This window comes from Rhipicephalus microplus, chromosome X (genome assembly GCF_043290135.1).
Source record: "Rhipicephalus microplus isolate Deutch F79 chromosome X, USDA_Rmic, whole genome shotgun sequence".
NCBI classification, from domain to species: Eukaryota; Metazoa; Arthropoda; class Arachnida; order Ixodida; family Ixodidae; genus Rhipicephalus; species Rhipicephalus microplus.
Window position 1 is genome coordinate 217152741 of NC_134710.1, and position 25841 is coordinate 217178581.

Consider the following 25841-nt stretch of genomic DNA (forward strand, 5'->3'; position numbering starts at 1 on the left):
AAATAAAGTGTACTTAGAGAAGTTACAATGAAATGTAGCTTAATTAACTAACTCAAGTTCATGCTTAGTTAAAGTCCAAAACTATGTGTGCTAAAATAATTTAAAGTGACACCCTCAGCATGAGATGTAGGCAGGTTTACACAAGACCACTGCCACCCTAAAAACACCAAGTTTAATTGAAACCATGGTGACAAAACTGCAGAAACTTGAAAAGCTGAAAGTGCGAAACGACACAACAATGTACAGTCGAAACCCGCAATAACGAAAATCGCCGGAAAAACCAAAAAATTTCGTTTTCGCAAGAATTTCGTTGCCGCGAGTATGAGACATAAAAACAGTGATACAGCCAGAAGAACGAAAATTTATTGCAAGAAGTCGGTCAACTTACTTTGCCGACTCTTGCCATGCAACAACTTCAAAGCTCTCCCTTCGCACTGGAAAAAGTGCTCTATTGTTACGTCGTCGTCATGTGCGCCGAAGAAGGAGCGAAGGGTGTCCAGTGCATCCAAAACAACCCGCGGGTTGTTTTGGATGCGCTAACGCGAAGTTTCTGCCCGCGGTCTCGCTGTCAGCGGAGTTAGGGCTAAAGCATACTGATGTTGCGCTGCGCTCGTAGACCGTGCGCCCGCTCGTAGTAATCTGATCGTGCATCCGGTGCGGCCACTTGTAGTAATCTGACCGTGCCGCAGCTTACAGCTTCGTTGCTTGCGACGAAGCACGTCGCCACGAGTGCGCTAGCGCGTCGTTCCTGCCCGCAGTCTCGCTGTCGGCGGAGTGAGGGCTAAAGATGACTTCGATGACGTGCCGCGCTCGTATTAACCTGATCGCGCATCCGCCTACTGCTCCTAACTAAAGTGTAATTATATCTTAAGTGATCATCGAGCCGTGAACATGTCACGAAATAGCAATTTTCGAGAGTCATGTCCTCGCGACGCACAAGCACTAGACGACGATCTCCCGGAGCAAGCATTGGGCCAATGGCGAGGCGAGCTGACGCAACATGGCGGCCACAGCCAATCAAGGACCTCGAAAGGACTTTCAAACCAACACCTCCTAGATTTCCCGTGCCTGCCGGATTATCGGCGGTCACTTGGGAAGCGGCGGTCGTCGGAACTACGGTGGTGGCGCCACTCAGTTAGGGATGTCTTCAAATAGGTTTTTACGTTTTTGGAGCTTATATGCAACAAAAATAACGTAAAAAAGTTTTAGAAAGGCTAAAAAGTAATTATAATTAACCTTACGTAAGTGACGCCGTCATTCAACAAGCAACCTATTTAATACAAGGCATCCTCTGAAATTAGTGGCAAACGCCGAAATTGCCGATCTCAAAGGCCAAGTACACAGACCCTTACCCCTACGTAGGCAGCGCCGCCATAGATGACCGCCGTTTCGCGCTCATTCGGCACGCACGGTAGATCTAGGAGACGTTGTTCAAACATTTGGTTCTTGTGCGCTTGTTTTTAAAGGGAGGAGCCAGCTGAAGCGAGAGGGTTAAACACTGAGAAATGCTCTTTTCGATTAGCCCAAGACGTCGGCTCCCAGCCCCACCATCGCGAAGCCACAATTTTTTGAAAATCGCTGTTTTCTCCCGATTTACAGGAAAAGTTTCGTACCTAGGTGGGTGAAATGAATTTTTCGAAGCACTTCTGCACGGTTTCCGCAATCCCGGAGCCGCGTCTCCCCTTAAGTAAACGAAAATGGCAGTACCCACGCTAGCACGGCAAAAGCAGACGTTTACAAATTTTGAGTGCGCATAACACGCATACGAGCATATTTTGACAGTTAACGTTTGGCGTGAGGGTGAAATAAGGCCCGCACTGTGGTAGAAAATTCGTTAATGCGGGATCGCTATCCAAAAACATTTTGTTGCCGCGAGATACATAATACATGGGCTTCTATGAACATTCGCCGGGGATCCGGAAATATTTCGCTGCCGCGGGAATTTCATACTCGCGGGGTTTCGTTATTGCGGGTTTCGACTGTTCTACAAAAAGTACTTTGAAAAGCCATCAGCTCACTGCTTTCTGAATAAAAATGGATCGTTGCTGATAACACCAATATGAGCAGCACTTTTGCTGCTTAGCAAAGCACAAAGTTTGGCATGCCATCATAGCTCTAGATCCAAATCAGCAGACACATTTGATTGTTTTGCAATAGCTGCTGCAGTATACATTCATGAATATGCTTGTGAGAAAGACCACAAAGTTGATTGATTGATTTGTGGGGTTTAACGTCCCAAAGCCACGCTATGATTATGAGAGACGCCGCAGTGGAGGGCTCCGGAAATTTCGACCACCTGGGGTTCTTTAACGTGCACCCAAATCTGAGCACATGGGCCTACAACATTTCCGCCTCCATCGGAAATGCAGCCGCCGCAGCCGGGATTCGAACCCGCGACCTGCGGGTCAGCAGCCGAGTACCTTAGCCACTAGACCACCACGCCGGGGCAAAAAAGACCACAAAGTCAAAAGCACAGGTAGAATTAATAACATGACACTATTTTTGTCCAGCGACACTGCTTCAGCTTCAGCAGTCTCAGTTGGTAGAAGGCTATGTCCTTGAAGCATATGTGTCTTCAGCCACTTATACGACAAATAGTGATTATTTACAGCAATTGTTAATCACGGTACGGCGAAATATTGCCTGAAACAAACTCAAGCAAAAGCACAAAAAAAGCCTACTATTTTTTTACAAAAAACCATAGTTATTCGAGGTTAACTTCCTACTCAAGCTTTCCTAGTTCATTTAAGACCTACTGACTACAAGAGCTGACACTCACATCATCATTTGCACTCTGGAAAGGGTACACACCAGGTCCTGCAATCAACTAGAAATGGCAATTTACTTAAGTGGGTGATTCCACGAAAAATAGGCAGAGGTGGAAATTGTGATATTTTAGATGTGATTGCTTATTTTATATTTTGTGCACACAGTAGCCCGAAAGTGAACTTTTTTTTTATCAACTCCATATTTTCGGAGAAAAAAAATATTGAACTTATTTTGTACAGAGGGACTAATTTCGTCCCTTGTCATTGTCGGAAGGTAATGGTGATATAAAAACACAAATATTAGCTTGATGAAGACTATCTTTTTTTCTAATAAATGTGCAAGCAATGAAGAGTGAAGCAGCAGTGATGCATATGGGCTGAAGCAAACCATTTCTGAAAAATGTCTGAACAGGTGACATTTTTTAAAAAGTTGTTTGATTTGAGATTTTTTCCCTGCTAAGCTAAACCAGCTAGTGTTTCATAACTTGGTGACCTATTACAACATAATGTTTACAATATTGCCTTCAAATACCCTTGCAGTACCTCAAACACATAATTTTAAGAATGGCCTCAAACTTTCAATTTCGTCAACGGTAAAGTCTATTGAAAAATCAATATTTGAAAAACCCGATCTTCGATTTTTCTTAAAATCCCATAAAAGGTTCTTTGGAGAGGATGGAATAAGAATTATAAAAAACATATTGCATTATTTTATTTGCAGCGACAATATTACGGGTGGAAGTTCCAGCTTTTTGTGCATGCACTTAGACGATAAATGCATGCATAATAGGGCTAAAAAAACTGGGCCTGAGCTTTTGAATTGTTTGAATAGGACAGAGGAGAAACAGATTTAGCACATTAAGGAATAAATTTATGTAAAGGCACATTTCTGATGCACTTTGCTCAGCTTTAATGCCGGATGAGCAATACATAATTACACACTCTAAGGCAATCCATACATATTTGCAGACAACGCGACGAAATACAATGCTCTAACACGAGCATAGAACCACTGAAGATAGTGCATGAACACTTGAAACGGCCCCCTCTTAAGCTGAGAAATGCGTTGAAGAAAAGCCATGATGAGCTCAAAACGCTGCATTTTTTCCAGATGACTTACAGCTGTGCTTGGAACTAACAAAACACAACCATGATTTATATCGTTAGGTGGGGTTGACCAAATGCACCGAAAACATAGGCCTGCAACATGTGGCAGAAATTTGCACTAAAACAATCTTAAAGTGTAACGGTCTCCAGGTAATCTCCATTTGCATAGAGCATTTTGACATTCTTCAGCCATATGGTCTTCCACGTCACCATTTCAGATGCCGGCTTAATCACTCCCAAGCTTGCCACTCTTAGGTGGGATAGTGAGGTTTCATGCTTTGCTAGGCTTTACTAAACTATGTTCCATTAAAATCACAGATTTCTTACTGTACTATAGTTGAAACCCCATGATATCATACATTGCCCACAAGAGGGGGCGCGCATGAATTTGTTGAGCAGGCGACCGGGCAAGGAAACGCCAAACCATGTTCAGGTTAAGGAGGCGGCAGCAGCGTTACTAAATTTCAATATTTGTTATGCTTCAGTGGTTCCTCTTCCGAGCCTATTCCCATTTAAGTGTACTGAACGAAAATGTTAAAAGCAGATGACTGCAATAGCTGCCTCATGTAACCGAGATGAGCAACCGAGGTGTCAATAAGTTCAGGCTCTCAAGCCTCACCTTTAAATGAAAAATTTATGTATTTTGAAAGGGCATGTTTAATACGGTTATTCCCGTTCACCAAATCTGCTTCTTCTCCTCTGTAAGTATGGTCCTATTCAAACGACTCAGAAGCTCAGGCCCAGTTTTTTTAGCCCGATTTCTCACGCATTTATCGTCTAAGTGCATGCACAAAAAGCTGGAACGTCTGCCCATAGTATTGTTGCTGCAAATAAAATAACGCAACACGTTTTTTAATATTGTTTTTCTATCATCTCCAAAAAAAGTTCTATGAGATTTTAAGAAAAATCGAAGATGGGGTTTTTTTAATATTGATTTTTCAATAGGCTTTACTGTTGACGAAATTGAAAGTTTGAGGCCATTTATAAAATTATGTGTTTGAGGTATTGCAACGGTATTGAGAGGCAATATTGTAAACATTATGTTGTAATAGGTCACCAAGTTATGAAAAACTAGCTGGTTTTGCTTAGGAGGAAAAAATTCTCAAATAAAGCAACTTTTAAAAAATATCACCTGTTCAGACACTTTCCAGAAATTGTTTGCTTCAGCTCACAAGCTTCAAACAATGCTGCTTCACTCTTCATTATGTGCACATTTATTAGAAAAAAGATAGTCTTCATCAAGCTAATATTTGTGTTTTTATATTGTTGTTACCTTCCGAGAGTGACAAGGGACGAAATTGGTCCTTCTGTACAAAATAAGTTCAATATTTTTTTCCTCAGAAACTATAGAGTTCATAAAAAAAAACGAAGTTCACTTTAGGGCTACTGGGTGCACGAAGTATAAAATAAGCAATCAAATCTAAAATATCAAATTTTCGACCCGTGCCGATTTCTCGTGGAATCACCAAAGTATGTTCTACATCGAAATGAGGATAATTGCTGGTGGACACAGGCCACACACACAAACCTGATTAACTAATAAGGAGCTTGTAAAGTGTGATTAGATACAGCCACTGAATGGCAAAGTTATGTCAGGACCGAGAACCAACCATCTACATGATAGGGTTGTAGATTTTACACTATTCCTGGATCCAAAGATAAAAATAAGAGCACTCATCATGAATGTAGTAAATTTTTCACTTTTTACTCTATCAGATACAAAATTACAAAAAGTAGTAAACTATTGCAGAAAGACAAGGCAGTAATTAGTTATTCACATGTGGACAGAACGGTATGCAGTAAGCGATGATTTAGGGCAGAGAATAGTTCTGAAGTTTTCTAGTGTGCGCTCCAATCTCATGCATTCATGTTTGCCCACCAGCAACATTACTTTTGGAAGTGCCATTAAAGCTATGTGAGATGTAGCTATAGAAAGTCAATAAGCAAGACTTTCTATAGCTACATAACAGTACTAGAGTGGCTCACACGATAAAGAAGTCGTGAGACATAACACCTAATGATTTAATTTGCAAGGTGAATCTAAGGAGCAACAGAACAAGACAAAGTAATAATAATAATAATAATAATATCTAAGGTTTTATGCGGCAAAAACACAATATGGTTTAATATGGTTATTAGGCACGCTGTAGTGGAGGGCTTCAAGATTTTGACCATGCGGTGCTGTTTAACGTGCACTGACTTAGCACAGTGCATGGGCCTCTAGTATTTTGCCTCCATCAAAATGTGATAGACTTGGTTGGGGTCGAACCTTCAACCTTTGTGTAAGCAGCCAACTACCATAACCTCTACATGACCGTGGCGGCAACAAAACAATGGATGCTAGGTGCAACACATAATGAAATGTAACGATGCCATAGTCTGCTACAAGATGGCGAGTCAGGAGAGTGGATTCATGTTCACTATGCATTGCAGACTAATGCTGAAGCACACCAGCATACAAAAAACACAGCATTTCACTCAACGGAAGCATTTTTAAAAGACAAACACAAGTAGTACGTACTTAGACCTCATGAACATAATACCTTAGGCCCCCTTTTCACTTCGAAATGATCCTGGCCAGAACATATTACAATTACGTGCCACAAAGCCTTAAAAAGCTATGTTACCTGTGCCAATTGATTGATTGATATGTGGGGTTTAACGTCCCAAAACCACCATAAGATTATGAGAGACGCCGTAGTGGAGGGCTCCGGAAATTTCGACCACCTGGGGTTCTTTAACGTGCACCCAAATCTGAGCACATGTTACCTGTGCCGAACCCTGCGTGTTGGCATGAAAGAAAATGAGCTGATCTTATATAATATACTCAAACGACCAATTCTGGACTATGCATCTACCGTGTTGAACCTTGATAAAATTTGCCTTTAATAGAATTGAGTCTATATAGAAGACAGCCATTCATTTTATGTACCACCGCAACCCTTATTTGGCTCTGCTCGGTCTTCTCTTACTTACCGTTGTCACACTGACTTTCTGTTTACTCACCACCATTACACATCCTCTAATCATCATCATCATCATCATCATCAGCCTGACTACGTCCACTGCAGGACAAAGGCCTCTCCCATGTTCCGCCAGTTAACCCGGTCCTGTGCTTGCTGCTGCCAATTTATACCCGCAAACTTCTTAATCTCATCTGCCCACCTAACCTTCTGTCTCACCCTAACCTCCTGCCATCCTCTAATATACTATATCTATTGCGTGCAAAGCCTCTAGTCACAAGCAGCAGTAATGAGCCGAACTTATTGGTGTTTTTCGCTTGCACTAATGTCTTTAGGTATAACTTTTCCCCAGGACTATTAAAATCTTGGAACGCTCTGTCTAATATGACCCGCCATAAAGAATTCATGACTGCCACTGAGTACGTAAGCCCTCTTATCACACTTACTTTATGTATTTTTTTCTTTCTCTGTCTTGGACATATGATATACTTAGGCTTGTGCAAATAGTGAACTTTAGGTTCAAAGCTAATTCGAAGCAAATAGTGATTTTGATCGAATTCGAATGGTATGTATGACATAAAAAAAGGGGAATATTAATCATGACCTAACTAACCTGCACAATATTTCTTTTGAATTGAAATAGGGGCTGTGTGCAAATGCCATTTTTTTTGTTCAAAGGAAGTCGAGACGACCTTGAATAGTAGTTTCAGTAGGATGCAAGTGATAACCTCTAAGATACTTAATGTTTTAAAATTTATTATACTTGGATCATAAAAACCATCATAACAAGCTTACTAAAACGAATTTATATGAGGATAACATGTTCCCTTAAAGAGGCCTTGCAACACTTTTTCAAAGAGCCATGGAGCCAGTAAACATGCTTGTTGCCTCACAAACTTACTGCCGCAAAGTTTCTAGGATCAGTCCAGTATGAGCGGAGTTCCAAAAATTTGTCGCACGCTGCAATTGCATTCTTTCTTCTCGGCCCAACGAAACAGCTGGAAGCGAAGCAGGGAGGAATGGCACGGCGAAAGAAAATAAGTCACACGCACCTTGTGACCTTAAGCACCTTTTTTTTTTCTCTTCAAATACGCGGCTTTCTTAGTGCGATCGCGCATGTACTCGTGGACAAGCGGCGGCCTCCCGTGGCGGCCCCAGTAACGACGAGCGCGCCATGCTCAGAGTAACCAATGGCTGTGACCAGAGCCGTATATTCCTTCTCAGCTGTGACAAGTGATTTTTGGGCTTGTAGTGTCATTTGCCGAGGAAAGAAAGCAATTTTTAGCTTAGAAAATTTATTGTGAATTACAGACCGCGTGCTGCGTTATAATATTTGCCTTGCGTGTTTTCGGTAGCCTCGACTACCGATCGGCAGCGTTTTCTGACCATGCTCAGTAAGTGTTAAAGGACCCCCTTAAATTTGAAGGACGCTTTGCGGCAAAGCGAATTTCCCTTAATAAATGTTTTCACGGCTTAGCACACCTACATTTTAGTGAAACCACTTTTACAAGCGGTTACATGCAGACTAATATACACATATTTGTTCATTGCAAATACTTCGAAAATATTCGATAATTTAAATTCGAATCGAAGCTAATTCGAATACTCAACTATTCCTTCGAATATTCGAAGTATTCGAATATTTGCACAAGCCTAGATATACTGTATTCCCCCGCTCCTGCTATAGCCTTATAAAGGGCTATACTACGTGATAGCCCTTCCGCCGTGGTGGTCTAGTGGCTAAGGTACACGGCTGCTGACTCGCAGGTCGCGGGTTTGAATCCCGGCTGCGGCGACTGCATTTCGATAAGGGCAGAAATGTTGTAGGCTCGTGTGCTCAGATTTGGGTGCACATTAAAGAACCCCAGGTGGTCGAAATTTCCAGAGCCCTCCACTACAGCGTCTCTCATAATCATATGGTGGTTTTGGGATGTTAAACCCCACATATCAATCAATCAATTTATACTAAGTGATAATGAAAATTATAATTTTTTTTAAATTCAGGAGCCCTTACTCCATTGGAGAAATGGAGGCAAGCAAAGCGTGGTGTGGTCATGTTTAACTAACTGCTTTTCTTGCAGAATAACAGATAAGTGTGTAGTTTGGTTTGGATTCATAATACTAATCTATATTGATTCACAAAGAAGCAGAAAAATGCAATAATTTCTATCTCGCACGAGGAACACGGCTAGGAGCCTTATAATGATGGAAAGGCCAGGCTAGAAGAAATACAAAAGGAACAAGAAGACCAGACATGCGCTTTTCTTTCTTTCTTGTTTCACAGACGATATTCTGGAAAGATGTGCGCTGTGAGAGCATTGTTCAAGTCTCTATTTTAGAGACTTTTTCCCACCCACCCAAACAGCAATCAGTGCCCAAAAAGAGAAGCTCTCTATGGCAAAGCGCGTGTTATCTCCTGTCCAATCTACGAGCGAGTGAGGAGGAGGAGGATGTAATGTAGGGCTGGAAGTGAGGATAGTGGTAATGGAGAGGCTTGCCAAAATGACCTTTAGCTAAGCCTTTACTAGCGGTCGCCACCTCAAGGTGAAGAGGATTTTAGTGGACCTTGTAAGCTTCACAAATCTGTTGCTGCAAGCTTTGCTTAAAAAAAAAATTCTAGGAGTGAAATGCATGTGGATCAACCTAGAAGGCATGTAAATAAGTGCCTCAGGGGAAAATCAAGTACGGTATTGTTAAACGCACCATAATTCTCACATTTTGCTGTCTATTGAAAAAAATTCTGTTGCTATCCTGCTTTAAAAGAAACAGATTATTTCAGAAATCCCAATTCCCTATTTCATGAGCTCTTAAAACCATATTGCATTAAAAAAAAAAAAGGAGGGAGGCTAGTGCAAAACAAACCACATTTATTTTACGCAAGGACTGTCTTGTAGCCTGCCGTCTGTCCTGACTGGATCTCCTTTTAACTATTTCTATGCACTGCTGTGCACGCACTGAAACTTACTTATTTACATATTCTTTGTATCCAAAGAATGTTTTCAGTTTTAAGTGGAGTGCTCATCTGTTGGTTTTTTTCTCTTCCGTATAGTGTCTGTGCAGGTTTGCTTCAAGATCTGTATATAATAAGCCATGATCCAAGTTTTAAACGCAGCCCACAACGCATAGAAAGTAGTAGCAGGTGCACAGCAACATTTTGGAGCAGTAAGTCCAAAATAAGTGAAAGCCAGCCATAGAGTAAGCCAGTCACCAAGGCAAAAGGGAGTTCTCAGTTAAAAGAAAAAGATGCAGAGTGATGATGCCAATTTATGAATGTAAAACATCCTCACGACGCAATGTACTAGAGCCTTTCTAAAGTATGTTGGATTGCGTGACATTTTCTGAAAGGCAGGATGTGGCACATGGGGTTCCAGTTGCTGGCCCCTGACCTGAATATTCCTTGTAGCAATACTAAACAAGGCGGAAGTTCACCAGACAATGGAGGCTCAAAGAGACGAAAAAAACAGAGGTGGAGCTGGAGCCAACATTTCGACAAGACCAGTCGACAGAACGTTGGCTACAGAAACACCTCTTGTTAAAAGACTTTTCATCTCTTTCATGAATACTGTTATGAACAATGAAGAAGTCAACTTACTAAATTAAAGCTTGGCAAAAGTGATCGAAAGAAAGCCCCCATCATGCTCTGATCTCCAATTTGCTGTGTCCTGAAAGCAAAAAAATTGCAAGGTCAGATGTGCTACAGACATCCACAAAATAACAATAATCTGAATGGAAATCTTTCATGAAAACCAATCTTTTTGTCTTGACATTACCAGCTTGCTTTAACACTATTGTAGCAATATTAAAGAGAATTTCAATAATAATAAAAAAAAAGCTTAAAAACTTCGCCACTTACCTTGGTGGGCGTGTGTAGCTCACATCATCGATCGGTGGCAAAGGGTCAAAGCCAAAGATGGGAGAGTTGGACAGTTCCTGAAGGCAAAAAACCACAAGTCAAAATGTATAAAACAGCCTTTATCCAATGCAAATGTAAACCTGCTGTTATTCATCATCACCAACCCACGTACATACACTCGTATCTTCCATTACCACTGCCCCACATCAGTAGACTCCCTGTCAAGCCTAGTAACTTCCAAATTTCATACCGTTGGCACCTGGACTCCATCAGTGTCATGCAACCTATTGCATTGTACAAAAGTTATCCATCCTAGGCATTACATAAAACTGTGAAACACCTTTTTCTTTTTCCCCCTTAATCCCAACTAGTAATATCAGTTACCAGTGTCTGTCATGTAATGCATCTCAACACTACAATACTGCACTCTGCCTCTCCAGCACACCCGATTCTAACAGCTGATCCAGTAAATGAAATCACTAGGCAATCTTATTTGGTACATTATTGATAGAGAAAAGTTCAGCACACCTAAAGAACACACAGACAAGGTACCCATTAACCTATCCATGTCATACTTCGTCTTTTACTGTACAAAAATTCTAAAATTCTAGCTTGATCTTTTTTCTTTTTGTAATACAGTATACTATGCCATTATGCATAGGATTAACACACACACACGCACACAGAGAGAGAGAGAGATAAATAAAAACTTGAAAGGAATGTGTAGCTGAAATAAGCTTCAGCTGCTACGCCCCATTCTGAATAGTAGCAATATACCCATATTTACTCGCGTAATCCTCGCACTCGCATAATTTTCGCACCCCCACATCGCCCAACAAAAATATGATTTCGTTTTTTCCTTGAGTAATTATCGCACCGCCCAAAACTGCCGCAATAATGCCGTCTGCTCATTCAAACCACTGATGGTGATAGCAAGCACCATCTGGCACCATCTCTTATGCATCAAGCATACTATTATTGCACAGAGATTCAATTCAATCCAAGCCAAGCCAAAATGGCAAGTACGCGTTGCGGCGTGTTTTGGAAGTTGTGCCGGTAATCTTGTCACGTTATGGGGCGATACTGAATTTACACGGCTAATTTCAAGCTGAAAGTGATAGATCACGCACTAAACAACAGCAACAGGGCAACAGTTTTGTGTTCGCTACTGGTGACGGCAGCTGAAAGCCACCAAGACGCGTTGGGCATTCCATGTGCCTAAAACTGGGATTGATGATAAACTTTATTTCTTCTGAAGGAAACTGCAGACGATTTTGTTAAATAGCCATCAACCCAATACTGACGTTCTAGGCTTACCTTTTGAGGGCTCCTGTTGAGCGACAAACGCTACCGCTATGCCCCCAACGCCCACAAGCTTTGTGTTTGGTATTCTAATTCTCGACTATTTCCTTGCACTTTTTGTGTCTCAAATAAAACTTGGCTTGTGTTAAACCTGTGCTTTTTTTTGTTGAGGTAAGTTTATATTAGTGCTTCTCAAAGCTTGATGTTAGTTGCTGATGTGAAAATCCTGATCTGCGGCCACTTCGTTTTCTTTTTCGCTCTGTATATTTTCGTGGAAAGTTTTCATCGCGTAATTCTCGCACTTCCCAACTTTGCACCAGTTTTCCGTCAAAAAAAGTGCGAGAATTATGCGAGTAAATACGGTATACGTCAAAAGTATTTCCTGAATACTTTTAACTCCACTGATAACCATCACATATTAAAGAAAAATGAATAGGTGAGGAGGGAATACAGAGCCCATCCACCAGAGACCTTGAGAGCTATTGGCATGCATGTGGTCATGTGGCTCAGCTGCACCAACCATATTGCTCACCCAGCAGCCCTTCTTTGAGAGGAACTCAGGTTTACAGTTGTTCCAGTGAATGGCCAAACTACAATCTATTATAGCTCCAGAGCTTCTCAGACAAACTGCTTTTGTGGGAGCCGCCAGCCACGAACTAACTTTTATTCAGCCATTGGTACTGCTTTTATCAACTGCTCATTTGAAATTCTATGTGTGGCTTGGAAAGCATGCCGGCTGTGCTGTCCATATGACTTGCTTGCATATCTGATGAGCTTGTGAATACATCAACCACCATGCTATAGGGCTTTGATTGATCCCTTAGTCCACAAAGTTTATCACCTGAACCTGAAAAACTCAATAGTCTTATTGCTGCTTGTTTTGCCTTGATTGAAGCAGTAGCAAACAGCACCGTTCTCACACAATATTCTGCAGTATTCATTGAAGATCACAACAGTTCACTTTATGAATTTTTAAAATCTCGCTTATCAGTATTTGACACTATTTTGACTGTATCTTAACCCAACACTAGGCAAATTGGTGCTTAGATTTACTAGCTGTACTATATTGTGGCATGGCACCCAATCTACAGAAATAGCATAGGCAAGTGTGACTGGGCATCTTCCCATACATTGTAAGGCCTGTCATTATGCTTCATGCTTCGTGCAAAAGTAAGTCCTAGGCAAAAGTAAAAAACTAACTGCCATAGAGTTGTTGCAAGCTTTCCATATTAAAAGAAGGGGAGGGGGGGGGGGGGGTTCTGATTGTGTCCCTGATATATATCTAACGTTGTGTTATGCAGAAAAGTGCTTGCTCCAAGGTTCTCTGCAAATGTATAGAAGATGTCCATGATGAAACAAACACAAAAAAACACACACTGAGAGAGGACACAGACAAGCGCTTACTAGCAACTGAGAATTTTATTTCGAAGTGAACACTAATAAATACATCACACGCATGTACGTCATTCCCGACTTCCCCTGTCATCTTCAACAATGTGATATAACAAAATATGCACGTGCCCACAACCGGAAACAAACACGTGTCAAGAACTAAAAAAAGAAAACGTAAAAAAAAAGAACAAAAAAAAAAACAAAACGTAACACAGAGAAAAACACTGGGTTATGTGACGTCCAAAAAAAGCAAATTCCGCATCTGTTAGTAGAACTGACGCTTGGCTGACGCAACTGTCCCCTCCTTTCCTTATTCTATACGCTTCCATTATTTCTCTCGTCCTCCGCTTGTTGTGCTTGTCATTTATTCGTGTGTCGGAAAATTTAGGTTGGCAGGTGCACTCCTTGCAGTGCATCGCTAAGTGTGAGTAAGGGGCCCCCTTTAGTGAACTCTCATGTTCACAAAGGCGCACATTTATGCACCGACCCATCTGACCAACGTATTCCTTTCCACATGTGAAAGGAGTTCCGTATGTAACATCTTTTTTGCACTCAATGCACCTCCTGCCATGCTTTATGCTATATCTGTTCGATTCTCCAGTTCCTTTCTTATTGACTAGCCTTTCTACTGCTGGACAAATCTTTGATAATTTGTTTTCAGCTGAAAAAACAACAACCCGCACGCCATACCTTAATGCAACTTTTTTCAACCTATGTGAAATATTGTGCAGATACGGGATGACCACTGTCCGCTCTCTTTCACTCCCAACTTGTCTCCTCTTCGCTTGTGCCAATGATTGCATTTTTTACTTCCCGACGATTCTTCTCACATGCCACAAGGATACATTCATCCTGGTAACCAGCTCCCCTCAAGCGCTTGATCTGCGTGGAAACGCTCTCATTCATTGAGTGTACGCACGATTTCATGAGGGCAGTTTTGATGCAAGAAGTTGCAATCCCATTCTTTACTATCTTCGAATGTGCCGAATGATAGCTTAGCAATGGTTTTTCCGATCTAGGGTGATACATCCAACACGTGTGAAAAGGAGACAAATTAATTTTTAGGTTCAGAAACTGAATGCGTCGTTCCTTTGGCACCTCAAAGGTAAACTGTAAACCACACCCGTTTTTCCTAAAAGCTTTTAAAACTGTCACTAGCGTACTCATACCCGGATCGTTTTTTACCAAAACAAGGTAGTCATCTACAAATCTGAGCAGCTTCAGATCCATACCATCTACCTCCTTACCTACTGCTGTGTCAAGTTTGCTCAAAAAAACATTGCATAAGATCGGGACTACACTAGACCCAATGCAAATCCCATCCTTCTGGACGTACAATGCTTCATTCCACCCCACTAGCGTGGGACTCAGATACATGGCCAAAATATCCATAAAACTATCTACAGATACACCACAGGCGTTACAAAAAGCCAGTTCATTTTTTTCCATGATGCACTCTTGTACGCTTTGTAGTAACTGACCATGCGGAATGGAATAATACAGATCGACGACATCAATACTGAAGGCATCAGAGACCCTTACATCATCTCCCTTTAAGTAGTCCACTACTTCCATGGAGTTGGAAACCAAAAACGGGTCACAAAACTGGAGCGTTTTCAAATGTTTTTGCAAAAATTCGGACATGAGACGTAGCCAGGTACCCCTTTCTGAGACAATGGTTCGGAACAGAAGGTTCTCCTTGTGTGTTTTTACCAAAAAGAACCCTTCCAGCAACAAGCCTTTTTCACAAGGAGAACACACAAAAACACAAGCATACAAAAGTGCATCACGAAAAAAATGATGAAGTGGCTTTTTGTAACGCCTGTGGTGTGTCTGTAGAAGGTTTTATGGAGATTTTGGCCATGTATCTGAGTTCCACGCTAGTGGGGTGGAATAAAGAATTGTACGTCCAGAAGGATGGGATTTGCATTGGGTCTAGTGTCGCCCCAATCTTATGCAATGTTTTTTTTGAGCAAACTTGACACAGCAGTAAGGAGCTAGATGGTATGGATCTGAAGCGGTTCAGATTTGTAGATGACTACCTTGTTTTGGTAAAAAACGATCCAGGTATGAGCACGTTAGTGACTGTTTTAAAAGCTTTTAGGAAAAACGGGTGTGGTTTACAGTTTACCTTTGAGGTGCCAAAGGAACGACGCATTCAGTTTCTGGACCTAAAAATTAATTTGTCCCCTTTTCACACGTGTTGGATGTATCACCCTAGATCGGAAACACCATTGCTGAGCTATCATTCCGCACATTCGAACATAGTAAAGAATGGGACTGCAACTTCTTGAATCAAAGCTGCCCTCATGAAATCGTGCGTACACTCAATGAATGAGAGTGTTTCCGCGCAAATCAAGCGCTTGAAGGGAGCTGGTTACCAGGATGAATGTATCCTTTTGGCATGTGAGAAGAATCGTCGGGAAGTAAAAAATGCAATAATTGGCACAAGCGAAGAGAGGAGACAAGTTGAGGGTGAAAGAGAGCGGACAGTCGTCATCCCGTATCTGCACAATATTTCACATAGGTTGAAAAAAGTTGCATTAAGGTATGGCGTGCGGGTTGTTTTTTCAGCTGAAAACAAATTAGTATCAAAGATTTGTCCAGCAGTAGAAAGGCTAGTCAACAAAAAATGAACTGGAGAATCGAACAGATGTAGCATAAAGCATGGCAGGAGGTACGTTGAGTGCAAAAAAGATGTATTATATGGAACTCCTTTCACATGTGGAAAGGAATATGTTGGTCAGACGGGTTGGTGCATAAATGTGCGCCTTCATGAACATGAGAGTTCACTAAAGGGGGCCCCTTACTCACACTTAGCAATGCACTGCAAGGAGTGCACCTGCCAACCGAAATTTTCCGACACACGAATAAATGACAGGCACAACAAGCGGAGGACGAGAGAAATAATGGAAGCGTATAGAATAAGAAAAGGAGGGGACAGTTGCGTCAGCCAAGCGTCAGTTCTACTAACAGATGCGGAATTTGCTTTTTTGGACGTCACATAACCCAGTGTTTTTCTCTGTGTTACGTTTTTTTTTGTTTCTTTGGTTTTTATTTTTTGTTTTTTTTTACGTTTTCTTTTCTTAGTTTTTGACAGGTGTTTGTTTCCGGTTGTGGGTGCATGCATATTTTGTTATATCACGTTGTTGATGATGACAGGGGAAGGCGGGAATGACGTACATGCGTGTGATGTATTTATTAGTGTTCGCTTCGAAATAAAATTTTCAGTTGCTAGTAAGCGCTTCTCTGTGTCCTGAGTGTATTTTTGCGCTTGTTTCATCATGAACCTTTACCAACACGCCCAAAAGGCACTCATCCTATATAGAAGATGTCTTTTTTTTCTTAGAATTTCTAAGAATGTAATCAAACAGTCAGTAGTCCAACATTTCAGCGCCTTCTCCTTATCGCCATTTTACTATATGTATTTTACGCGACAATCAAGTATTAAACAGCACACATACGAAGATAGGTAACACAACACAGGAGCTGTGTTGTGTAGCTGTGTTGTGTTACCCTTAGTCTTGAAATCAAGTATTATCGAGCATCTTGTACTTTAAAACCTTGTTTTCTCTCTGCTACCTATCATGAAGCACAATGAACAGAAAACATCGTAACAGAAAGTATGAACCACTTTTTACACTATACTAGATTTCACAAAGGCTCTACTATCACATGTAGAGCAAGAAGACTACAGTGAAGTGAACCTGATATAGCTGGTCCACGCAACGCCACTAAACATACTCAAGCAAGAATTGAATGAGCAAATAATACATTAATACACCAACTCCTACCTGGGGTAGCGTTACACTGGCTTCTTGGATGTTGGAAAGAATTATATGACGGGAAAGGTTGCGAGGTGCACCCTGGTAGCGTTTCGCTCGCCTGAAAAACACGACACCAGATTTTGGTTTATACTCTTACTATGTCAGCTCAATGATAGGCTAGTGTTAACAAAAAACCATGCTAGCATCATAAATATTCCCTGCACTTGCAATTGGACATGAATTGATCTAACTGGAAATATCTGGCATTACTAAATGCAATAAGGGAATACACATATATGCGCCAAAGTACCTAAGTAGCATTTAGCAAATCCAGCAAGTTTCCCAACTTTCAAGCATTTGGTTGAATTTTGCAGGGAAGATCTCCCAACTAAAACCTGTCACACCGCAAAAGGCTTTAAAGCACTTGACATAGTACATATAGCTCACCCAAGTGTGAATTTCCAGCTATAACATCAACTTTTCCCACTTCATCAACTGCAGTGTTAACGACCACAGAGCTCACAAGGAAAGTGATAAGTGAGCATAGTGAGAGTCACCATAGCAATACCCATTTCAGTAATTATATCTAAATAACAATTAGCAGCTGCTAAATTATGAGAGAGCGAGCTGGATATGTCTTTTAAATTATAATAAACCTCTCACTATGCTCCATGCTCCATTATAGGTTATAACAACTAAATTTCACTCCTGGGTGTCTGCATGGGAAGGATAGAAAATGCTTAAATGCCAAGAAAGTTAAAAAAAAAAAGAGCAATGCGAGCTACATCAATGGGAGTAGCATAATAAACCTTTTCACTATAATATTCTCATCCTCCATTATGGGTTATAACGAATAAATTTGACTCTTGGGCATCCACATGGGAAGGATAAAAAATTCCTTAAAAGCCAGAAAAGTAAAATAAAAAACAATGTGAGCTAGACTTATAAGAGTAGCATGCATGTTGCACTGTATGTTCTCAGAGTAGAGCCAGCTTTATATTTCCTACTGGGAGTGCACCCAGCCTCACATGCCTGTCTCTCATGTCCCTGTCACCCTTTTAAACACACAACACCGGGCCAGCAACATTCCTTCTGAAAGATTCTACTGCACCCTGGAAACAAGAAACAGTGTAGAATTTCTTTTAGACCTGCTTATTTAGTTTAATTTGTTTCTAGAAGAGATGACCGCCACCAATGCCTACTGGTGTTTACGGCTGGAGCTCGAAATGTGGTACCATTCAAAGGGCACATATGGCACCATACACGCTTTCAGCACTAGTACCTAGTATCTTCCCACAGCATCTTTTTAATTTTCAGAGTCCACTTTTCTGCAGGACACAACACAGTGCCTTGTTTAGCTTTCTTTGGCAGCAGTTGGCAGAATATATTTCAGAAAGTGTGTAGAAATTGAAGAGATGCCCGAGGCAGACTTTTTTCTGAAGGTGAACCTACTTACAGGTGCTAGCCATGCCTTCTGGCTCCGAGTCTGAGCTGTTACAGCTTGATAATTCAAAGTGAAAGCATTCCTCGTTTTCATAGTTAGCAACCATTCATTATTGCCAAAATCATTGTCACTGGCAAATAAAAAAAAAAAACTTGCAGAGTGCACCTCACTAACGTGCGTACACCATGTGATGATGTTATTTTAAAACCAACCACTGTTTACAAATGAAACTTCACATTAGCTGTTTTTTGCCACCAAGCAAGAAAATTCAACATACACAGCTTTACAAAGACGCTTTCAAGCAAACTTTCCAGGGGAAACTTGCAGAAAGTTCACGATGAGTTAATTCATCAGGAACACTTCAGGATACTCATTGTGATGAGAAGCTACTTTACCATCAGCCCTTAAAAAGGCCCTGCCACACTTTTTGAGCATGGTCAGAAAAGGCTTCCGATCGGTAGTCAAACCTCCAGAGAACACGTGAGCTAAATACTGGAGCACAGCACATGGCCTGGAACTTACAATGAATTCTCAGTCAGCTAGAGATCGCTTCCACTACTGTCCACAAATTATGCCATGTACCCAGATTACAGTCTCATTTAGCAAGCCCCCGATCATTGGCTGATTTGAACATTGCGGGCTGCAGTCACCGGGGCTGCCGCCACGTGTTCACGCTTACGATCACTGAAAGCAGCCGTGCGATTGAATAAAAAGAAAGGCAAGAAAATGCTCAAGGTCATGACGCGCCCCGACAAAGAGACGCTTCTTCTTGCCCCCGAGTCATGGCCCTACTCGTCTAGCTTTTAGAGCCCTCACCAGAGCTAAAGAAGAGAGAAAACCCTTGAAGCATGTGACAAATCCCTGTAACTCCGCTTGTAATCGGCAGATCCTAAAAATTTTTGCAGCATGTGGTTTGTGAAGTGTCATACACTAATAGTAAGGCTATTTTATCATTACTCACAAAAATATCGTATGTGCCCTTTAACCTCTTTGCTACTAAACAAAGATTTAGACATAAAAAATAAATGCAGCTTACAAAATCTTATTTCCCGGCCTTCCGAAAGAGGCGGAAAAAAATTGCAAAAACACAGCCAATAAGTGCAAATTCGGACTTTCAGGGGTCGAATATTTTTGAAATGATTGCCCGAAATAAATGGCATAACTTTTGTTGACACTACTTTGTATGCCATAAAATATTAATTCTAAAACGTTAAGCAGTTAGACCTATGCGGCTGCACACTGCATGATCTGCCTACCATCTTTCTATTTTGTTTGTACACCAGTCGCTAATGTGGACATTTTCTACTCAAGCTTGGAGTACGAGTAAGGACACTCTAGGAAAAGACGGCACGAGCTTTCCATGACATCTTAACTGAGTTGCGTGAAAAATTGAAGCACAGAAGGAAGACACCTGGACACAGCGCAACTAACAACAGTTGTTACACTCAAACCTCGTTATAACGAAGTTGAAGGGGAGCCACAATTATTTCGTTATATAGATTATAACAGTTTGTGGCAATGTATGCTCAGATGGGCATACATACATATAAGCATGCAAAGAAGGAAACCGCCTCGCGGCCCGATGTACCGCTACGCGACTACTCGTGCGACAGAAAATAAGCACAGCCGAATCTCATTAATTCGAACACACTTAATTCGAACTTTCTATTAATTCGAACTCACGCTGAGGTCCCGTCAAAGCTATGTGTATTACAATGGGCGAAAATGCCCTGTAATTCGAACGCGCAAGCACTTGCGACGGTTAATTCGAACATACCGCGTTCCGAAAATGCTCTCAGCACAATGCCCAATCTCGCGGGGGCACCTCTTAACGCTGCGTGCGAAGAAGGAAAAGAAGAAAAAGAAAGAAAAGACCGTGGCAGATTGTTTGCTCTCTCTCAAATGCCAGTCTGCGACGCGCCTTGCCACGCTTCTCCCTTTTCCGTCTCCGCACATAGAGACCCTTCTCCTTTCAAGGCCGCGCGTGGAGAGAAAGGAAAAAGAAAGAAAGCTGTCGTGGAGCGTCCTCCTTTCTCGGTGCAGGGGGTAGCAGCGGAGACGCAGTCTTTGCCGTCGTCTTTAGAGGGAAATCGTTTTGCACCGCTGCGCCGCTTCTCGGTCATGTGACCCGCTGAGCGCTTCCTGAATCCTTCCTCCGTGGCTGGCTGTGTGAGGACGGCTTTCTTGGCCGCGCGTGATGTGGCTGTGAGGTCGGCGTGGGAGTTTTGAAAGAGCTTCGCCGAACAAGCGTCAAACTCCGCAGAAAATGGTATACTTAAATGGTCATTTTTTTATAGACTATTTGATAGACTAATTTAGTTCGTTATACCCATTTACCGGTCAATTTTACTACGTCACAACGAGGCTTAAAATGCATGGTTCTCAATAGGGCTTTCAAGGGGAATTTCATTTACTTCGTTACATCCATTATTTCATTATATCCCATTACATTATAACGAGATTTGAGTGTAGTTGTGCTGTGTGCAGGTGTCTTGCTTTTGTACTTAAATTTTTCGTGCAACTGAGTTAAGAGGAATTACCGACCCGCCCAGCAGTACGTGCTTCTTTTCCATGACGCTGGGAAGTTTTTTGTTGTGTGATTAGCTTGAGAAGCAGTGTCCACATACGTGGATGCTGATAGTGAGGAGGTTAAGGAGCTAATCAATATAGTCAACAGAAAACAGCATGAACCTATTTTACAAAAGCACAAAATTTGAATGGATGCCTGCTATCCTGACCAGCAAACACATTTAAATTAACTTATTGCCAGTGCTAGTAGAGGTTTAATCAAGCATTGGAGCAGCAAATTGCTTGCCCAATGATAAGGCCAGGCTGCACGTCACAATAAGCAAGGTTGTAGCCCCGAGTGCGTCTACATTTGAATGTGAAGTGTAGCTTGCGTACAGGTTACAGCTATACATGTGCACATTAACATCATTAAAAAATAATAAAAAACATTCAAAGCAAAGTCTATGAAAAATTGCCAGACTTCTCTGCTGAAGAAGCCACCAAGGGGTCCCCTTGATCCACACGCTTCAGAACAGCACGGACATTTCGTTCCAGCCAGGCCAGCACCTCTGGTTCTTTCCAGAGAACATAGTTACGGCCAACGAAGAGAGACTGCAGCTGGTTGAGGGCAGCAGGTTGTCTGCATTTATTTGCCGTTATCAGGCACGTAAGAGAATCACATCTTGTACAGCTGAAGAAGTCTGTATGTAACAATCCAGATTTGAATTCAAGTTACAAAGCACCTGAAGAGTCTTAATGCTTCACATTTAAAAAAAAACATAGCAGGTGTAGCTTATATTAATAATTATTGTGTGTTGGTTGATTTAGCAAAGGCTGTCTTCACTTGTGAAAAAAAATCACGGTTTTGCCAAAGCACAAAGCAATGACGACCGCAATAAGAATGTTATATGAAATAAAGCTAGCAGCAAGCTTCTTTAACATATGACCGAGCATGACTTAGCAATTTACTGGCACAAGAAAACAGAGCCACTGCAGTGATTGATGTGACCTTCGTGCTGACTGTCACTTCAATGAAAAATTAGTAGTGAGAGCACAGCCCATACAATGGTACGAGCCATCTGCTGATCCCTGTCAAGACAGGGCATGCGACACGACGTCCTGCTGATAAGAGCATGCAGTTCCTACTGGAGACACACCTTGTAAGTATTTGACATAGAATCACAGTGAGGTCCGCTGTTACAAATGACATAGACATCCATGGGGTAAAAAACCAAACAACACATGGATGCTGCCATTACCACTATACCCACTAGACGAAGCAAAATAAAAACAGAACAATGTGATATTCATAAGTTACACGGCTCCTTTTTTATACCCATGTCACACGGGCGTTTAGAAGGCCTTCCAACCGATATTCTGTTGATTCAATGGTCAAACATGAGCTGCGACATGGGATATTTCGAAGGCCATCAAGCCAATAGTCTATCGAGTCAACAGAGCACACCACAACTTGAAACTCTGATGCCATTGCGCGATGGAAGCAGAAACAGTGTGAACGTACCTTGTCGTTCACGCGCTCACTCACAATTAGAAAAAAAAATAAATCGGAACTAGTATGTTTAAAAGACCACATATGTAAGCGTTCTAAATCATTTATCAAAGTCTTTTTTCCACTAGAGCAGTGAACAACATTGGGCCAGTTGGTGCTGCATAACGAAAGGAAAACGACAGTACTTAACTCTTTCATTGCCCCACTAAAATGGTTATCTTTCATATGCCTCATGAAGATTAGTTTTTGCCAGTTTGAAAAGTACTCCAGCCCGTATTGCAGTATACCAAATATTGCACAATGCAATGCTCTTTCCAAAAATATATGTTGTAGAGCAACAAAGATATTCTGAAATAAATAATAGTGTGAAAAGCATGTAATTTTTGGTTACCAGCTGGTAAACAGTACAATAAAAAAATTTTGTATGCAAAAATATCCAAAAGAAAGACAATTCAGAACATATATTTTGAAGATAAATTACCCAGAAACAGTATATATAAAAAATAACAAATGTAAAAAATTTTTCTATTCACATAGACAAAGAAAATTGGAACCGAGGTGCTGCTTCAATGTGCATGCCATGCGGTGAAGCATTGCTTGGTTTTTCGTGAGACACAAGTGAACTCGTACATTTTTCCCAGTAAATTTTTGTTCATTTGTGATAAAGAACTGCAGACGTTCCAATACAGCTGGATGCCCTTAAGGGGGGGCGCGGCAAGTAAAGTGCCGATTTTGGTCAAAATATGCGATTTTCTGATTTATTTTTTTTCGTAATCTTCAGACCTTCAACTTCCTTGTTCTAAAATATTACAGCGAAACGTGCGCTACAAATCCCGCAAATAGTGTTTTTGCCGAGGCTAGTCGCCGAAAAGTGCGAAAAAAAAGCCCCTGAAACGGTGTTGTTCACGCCGCACAAACGCGCCAAGTTGTTGACCGTGGGCCGCCATTTTGGTAGCTTTGGAAAGAGGAGAAAGCCGGCTTCCCGATGGTCGCGGTCTCGTATTTCGCCGAGTGAAAATAAAAGCGCGAGGAGCAAGTAAAAAAACGAAAACGAAGAACGGCAATTGGCTGCGCGGGTCACGTGGTAGCAGGCGCGACCTCTTACTGGTCAAAGCTGCGCCGCGCACCTTGGCAACCTTGGAAGCGCGAGCGCATCTGCGGCCGCCGAGTCGAGAATCATCTGGCGTGCGCTTCGTTTTTTGCCAGTTGGCTGTTTTTGTGATAGTTCGCGTGCTTTTTTTACCAAGCTTTGTTTACATCAGTGGTCTCTTCTGAGTGCTTGCTCATACTGCGGTGCTATGTTGTCGCAAAAAAAGTTCCGGAGCGTCCACAAGTACGGCAAGCGTCGGAAAGCTTGGAACAAAGGGCAGACGACTGCGGCTGCCGTCCCAGTCGCAGTTCCGAACGGAGCATGCTCTTCAAGCGTCACGGAGCCTCTACTCAGACCCTTCGCTGATTGTTGTGAGGCCGAGAGTGTGGAATGTGCCACATCGTCGTATGTCAGACCGCCGGATGCCGTCGACCGTGATGGACGCTCTCGCGAACCCGATTGCGGTGGCACCGCGTCGGCAGCCGTTGCAACTCCGGGCGTGCGCGCGTCGAACATTCTATCGCGAGTTTCGGCCCAGATTCCGAGCAGTGAAGAAATCGCGCAGCGGGCGCAGACAAGGCGGGATGTTTTGGATGCCGTAGCATCGAAGTCCGCTTCAAAGCGGAAGCTCGAGCTTCTGAACGAAGGCTGCGACGAAAATGACGGCGGTAAGGACTCCACATTCTTCATTGTAAATAAGAAGATGCTGAACGGTCTGCTTTCGTCAGTAAAGTGCAACAAGTGCGACGAAGGGTCGATACGCCTCGAGACTACGCACTGCCTTGGACTCGCGGCGAGGATGGAACTTTTTTGTGACAATTGTGGCATAGTGAACAGTGCGTGGTCGTCCCCGAGGTGCTCCGGGCAACAAAAAACGAACCCCTTTGAGGTAAACGTGCGTGCTTTGAGGGCTGTGCAGTCAGTTGGCAGAAAACAATCTGCCATAAATGACATTTTTTCTGCGATGGACATTTCGCATCGAGCACTGCACCACAAGTCCTACCAGAGACTGCAAAGGAAGTACAGCCACCCTGCCACCACATCAGCTGCCACCCGCATTGAAGCAGAAAGTGCACAGAAGGTGCATGACATTTACAAGGACCTAGGAGGAGTGCCAGGCAACATTGACGTCATTTACGACGGCACGTGGATGACGAGGGGGCACAGAAGTCATATTGGCGTGGGCTGTGTAATCGAGCTGTACACAGGCTTGGTCTTGGACCACTGTGTCCTGTCCAACTACTGCCAAGGCTGTGCTGTTGGCCCCAAGCCTGGTGACGACAACTATGAGGAGTGGCTTGAGAAACACAAGCCACAGTGCCAAAAGAACACCGATGCTAATGCAGGCCAAATGGAAGTAGAAGCAGCGAGGATCATGTTTGAAAGATCGTTTACCAAGTACAAGCTTCGATACATCAATGTGCTCTGCGACGGTGACAGCCGTACGTACCTTGCCCTCACGCAAGACAAGGTGTATGGCTACATGTTGATTAAGAAACAGGAGTGTGTGAACCATGTGAAAAAAAGAATGGGCACTTCCTTGCGCAACCTTCTTGATGAGCACAAATCCAAAGGCCGAGGACTGAGCATGGGTGGCAAAGGCCGGCTGACGCAGGGCCTTATAAAGAAGTTGACGAATTATTATGGCTGGGCCATTAAGAGCCACCCCAACGATGTTCCTGGCATGGAGAGGGCCATCATGGCCACTTATTACCATGTAACATCCACAGACCAGGATCCACACCACGACCTGTGCCCAAGTGGGACTGACTCCTGGTGCCCGCACAATCAGGCATTGGCCAAGGGAGAGCCGCTGCCGCCTCACAAACATAAACTGCCCCCTCACGTGCGAGTGGCACTGCTGCCAATCTACAAGCGCCTCTCGAACAAAGAGCTCCTTGAAAGGTGTGCGCAGGGAAAAACCCAGAACGCTGTGGAGAGTATGAACAGCCTCATTTGGTCACTCCAGTCCAAGAGCCAGTTCGCCTCCCTTCGAAGTGTGGAAAGTGCAGTTGCAGATGCAGTCTGCCGTTTCAATGGTGGCTGCAAGAGTGCGCTGCAAGAGATCACTGCTCAACTGGGCTTCAATCCAGGAGACTGCTCTTTGCGGCGAGCAGCCGAAAAGGATGCCAAAAGG

General features: G+C 42.5%; 1 protein-coding gene across 3 annotated transcripts in view; it reads right to left on the minus strand.

Moving 5' to 3' along the window:
• The window catches only part of Nulp1 (Nuclear localized protein 1), a 113454-nt gene that overhangs the window by 21080 nt on the left and 66533 nt on the right, over positions 1–25841 (minus strand). For all 3 annotated transcript variants that reach the window (XM_037435582.2, XM_037435580.2, XM_037435581.2), the window contains exons 11-14: positions 21586–21744; positions 17180–17270; positions 10692–10768; positions 10431–10500 (exon numbers count right to left, since the gene is read on the minus strand). In XM_037435582.2, the coding sequence (XP_037291479.1) occupies positions 10431–10500; positions 10692–10768; positions 17180–17270; positions 21586–21744 (397 nt within the window). The remainder of the gene's footprint in view (positions 1–10430; positions 10501–10691; positions 10769–17179; positions 17271–21585; positions 21745–25841) is intronic.